Raw genomic sequence first — 1,375 nt, forward strand, 5'->3', positions numbered from 1 at the left:
TCCAACCAGAGATGCAGCCTGCAGATCTTGGAGGGTCCCGCTGGGGAGAAGGTGGCTGAAAGCCTGCTTGGTGTAGCCAGTCCAGACAACGTTTCTGCCAGTTCCAAATGAAGCCCCAGTGGTCACTCCTGTCTCCTCACTGGCAGAAAGAGCCAGATTGGAAAAAGTAAAAATCTGGGAGAGTATCTTCCTTGAGGCCCCCAATCCCACTTGTCCTTCCTCCTGGCCCCCATTTGACCTCTGAGAGCTAGGTGTGTAGGTATACATTTGTGGGTGGGAGGGGAGGGGTCTCTTCTGAGGATTCGAGCAGAGTCCATGCTCCTCATGGCTCAGCCTGGAATTGCTCTGCCGCTGCAGACCACCGTGGGTCACTGGGTGACAGTGGGGTTTAACACCCCACCAGTTGGCCCCAGAACCCCAGGGACAGATCCGGGCACTGAGCCTTGCAGGGAAGACACAGGACTCAAGGGCTCTGGGACACTTCTCAGAGGACCCGGCTGAGGCTGGGGAGGCTGTGGTGGAGGTTGTGGAGGTGGCGGCTGCTGCTGCTGCTGCTGCTGCAACTTCTTCTTGTTGATTTTCCTTTCCTTCGCTCTGCGGTTCTGAAACCAAATTTTAACCTAGAAATGGAAAGGTGGGGAAAAACGGGAGGTGAAGAAGATGGCCGGGAAAAGAGGAACCATATCCAGCCCTAGCACCAATATCTCCCTCTTTAGCTAAGGACCCAGGCCCTTCTAGAAGCTTTCCTTGGAAATCCCCATAACAGCCCAGTGCTGGAGCCATTTCCAAGCCACATTCTGCCTCATGAGAAAAATCTTCCTCCTTCCTTCTCCCAGGTTTCTTTCTAAAGCAACCTTTATCTACATCTTTACTGGAAAAGTTCAGCGTCATAGAACCAAGGAAAACAGAAACTGCGAGGCCTTCTCTGCACAAGCAAGGGTGGGCAGCAGTGCGGGGTGTACTTCAGATGACAACCTTTGGCCCCTCAAGGCTAAACTGAAATGTACTATTCTTCACCTTGGAGCTGAAAATGAGACAATGTGGAGCTTCCTGACTGTGAATTTGGCCTGTTTTTTCTAGACTATCTGTATAGAGTGTTTGTGAGCTGTGTCTCGCTTCTCTAGTTTTTATGAGCAGGGATTGGGTATTTTCATTTTATTTTTTTCCTCGGCACAGTGCTGGAAAGAGAGAATAGGTCTTTGATGTCTTTATTGACCCAAATGGAATTCTGGATGAAACTAACACGCTTGGCTTTTTCTTGTACCTTCTAGACCCCTAGAAATGGGGGAGGGGGGAATGAATGAATCAAAAAAGACAACCAGAGGTAGAAAGAGGCTTTTTTAAAGTACTCAAAAGACAAGTGCTTTCGCCCTCC

General features: G+C 49.9%; 1 protein-coding gene across 1 annotated transcript in view; it reads right to left on the reverse strand.

Annotated features, from left to right (window-relative positions):
• Positions 1-368: 368 nt before the first annotated feature.
• Positions 369-1,375, reverse strand: part of CDX2 (caudal type homeobox 2) — a 6,558-nt gene continuing 5,551 nt past the window's right edge. Inside the window, exon 4 of the mRNA XM_008588344.1 lies at positions 369-620. Coding sequence (XP_008586566.1) covers positions 369-620 — 252 coding nt within the window. The remainder of the gene's footprint in view (positions 621-1,375) is intronic.

This window comes from Galeopterus variegatus, unplaced genomic scaffold, assembly GCF_000696425.1.
Source record: "Galeopterus variegatus unplaced genomic scaffold, G_variegatus-3.0.2 Scaffold4781, whole genome shotgun sequence".
In the NCBI taxonomy this organism is placed as follows: Eukaryota; Metazoa; Chordata; class Mammalia; order Dermoptera; family Cynocephalidae; genus Galeopterus; species Galeopterus variegatus.